The sequence below is a fragment of the Wasmannia auropunctata genome, unplaced genomic scaffold (genome assembly GCF_000956235.1).
Source record: "Wasmannia auropunctata unplaced genomic scaffold, wasmannia.A_1.0 LD336076.1, whole genome shotgun sequence".
NCBI lineage: Eukaryota > Metazoa > Arthropoda > Insecta > Hymenoptera > Formicidae > Wasmannia > Wasmannia auropunctata.
This window is the reverse complement of record NW_012026814.1, coordinates 5,392,965-5,394,655: the sequence shown is the minus strand read 5'-3', so window position 1 is coordinate 5,394,655 and position 1,691 is coordinate 5,392,965. Positions and strand designations below refer to the sequence as shown.

The window sequence follows — 1,691 nt, the reverse complement described above, 5'->3', positions numbered from 1 at the left end:
TCAAGTCTTTTGTGCCACACACGTAAGTCCGTAACGTTGGCTTCTTTTTTGTTGTAGCCAGATATCACTTTGAAAAACATTCTACAAATGTCATTGTTTTGTTTCACACCCTCAGCTACCACTTCGTTTTCGCGTAACACACGAACTTTTGTTTCCTCGAAAACGACCCTGAATCCCTTGGAGGTGCACGCTCCAACAGAGAAGAGATTTTTCTTGACTTGTGGTACATATAAAACATCTTCGAGGCGTGCTTCTGTCCATCGTCCATATGACAGTTTGTTAATTAAAATTGTTCCGCGTCCGACTACTTCACATTCTTTGTCGTTACCAAGTGATACGGTTTCACCACTGCACGGTTGATAATTGAGGAACTATTCTCTTCGACTTGTGACGTGTTTTGAAGCACCGCTGTCGGTCAACCAAATTTCACTGATATCTTGCTGTAATAATTCTTTCGCGCACTCGCGAGATGGCATTGCGTTTTTCGAGCGCATGTCGGTGACACTGTTTTCGTGACATGGCGTTTCCAAATCATTCGAACTTGTGAAGAATGCAACGTTCGAACTGTTTGTCCTTGGTTGTTTACCCTTCTTTCCTCTTTGACACTCGTGCGAATAATGACCTTTTTTGTTGCACGTATAACACTCGACTTCACTTCTCGGAACGCTTTTATAACTTTTCGAGGCAGTATTCCCTTTGTCGAACGTCTTCTTTTGCCTCGTGTTCTGCCGCTTGTGGATGCAGCGAATGCGGTTGCCGTTTCGTCTTCTGCTGTAAGACGAAGTTCTTCTTTTATCAGTCGTTCAACTAGATTGTCCACAGTTTGGTCTGCTACGGCTACACTGTCCCATGCCGTCTTCAGCGGGTTAAACTTCGCTGGTAGACTCGATATAATTTTTGCCATGATGGCTACTGGCGACACGTTTTCACCCAGGTCTTTTAGCTGCATTGCCATGTTCTGTACTTTAGCCACGTGTTGTACTACAGAATCACTGGAATCCATGCGGTACTCATGGAACCGTTGCGTCAGGATTAACTTGTTTGTTGCTGACTTCTGCTCGTGAATTGCACTTAGCTTCTGCCACATTTCGGTGGCAGTCGTGCACACAAGCAGGCTCTTCATCTGACGATGTTCCATAGACGAAGACATAAGAAACATGGCTTTGGCGTTATCTTTTATCCAGGCTTTCGCTTCCGGCGTCTCTTGTTCGGCGTGCATGACCTTTGTTCCAGTAACAATATCGAGCAATCCATATGCCGTGAAAACGGACCGCATTTGAAACTTCCACGTTTGGAAATTCGAGCCATCGAACTTCGTGATATGTATATGATCTTGCTGATATATTCTCGTCTATTATAAATTTCTTCGCACACGCGAGAGCGAGAACTTGGGAATGTTCTAGTACACTAGAGAAGGTCACTTTATCACGCGTTCCACGAATGCCTGCACGTGTTAATTAATATCTCACTTTTGTGCGTGTACTGGACGCACTGGGCCCATAACCTGTTGAGATCAGGATTATTTAAGTAAGTGTACACGATTTATTGCAGTGAGAACTATAACTTTAATTAAACAAATTAACTACCAATACAAGAAAGAAAAGACTGACTGTGCGAATCGACTGATAGTTTCAACGGGACTGACCCACAGTATGATATTTTAAACGTTCTGAAAGTCTTCAGCGCCGCCA

General features: G+C 43.7%; 1 protein-coding gene across 1 annotated transcript in view; it reads right to left on the bottom strand.

Annotated features, from left to right (window-relative positions):
- Nucleotides 1–371: 371 nt before the first annotated feature.
- Nucleotides 372–1,691, bottom strand: part of LOC105449517 — a 7,499-nt gene continuing 6,179 nt past the window's right edge. The window contains exons 7-8 of the mRNA XM_011688774.1: nucleotides 718–1,312; nucleotides 372–622 (exon numbers count right to left, since the gene is read on the bottom strand). Coding sequence (XP_011687076.1) covers nucleotides 372–622; nucleotides 718–1,312 — 846 coding nt within the window. The remainder of the gene's footprint in view (nucleotides 623–717; nucleotides 1,313–1,691) is intronic.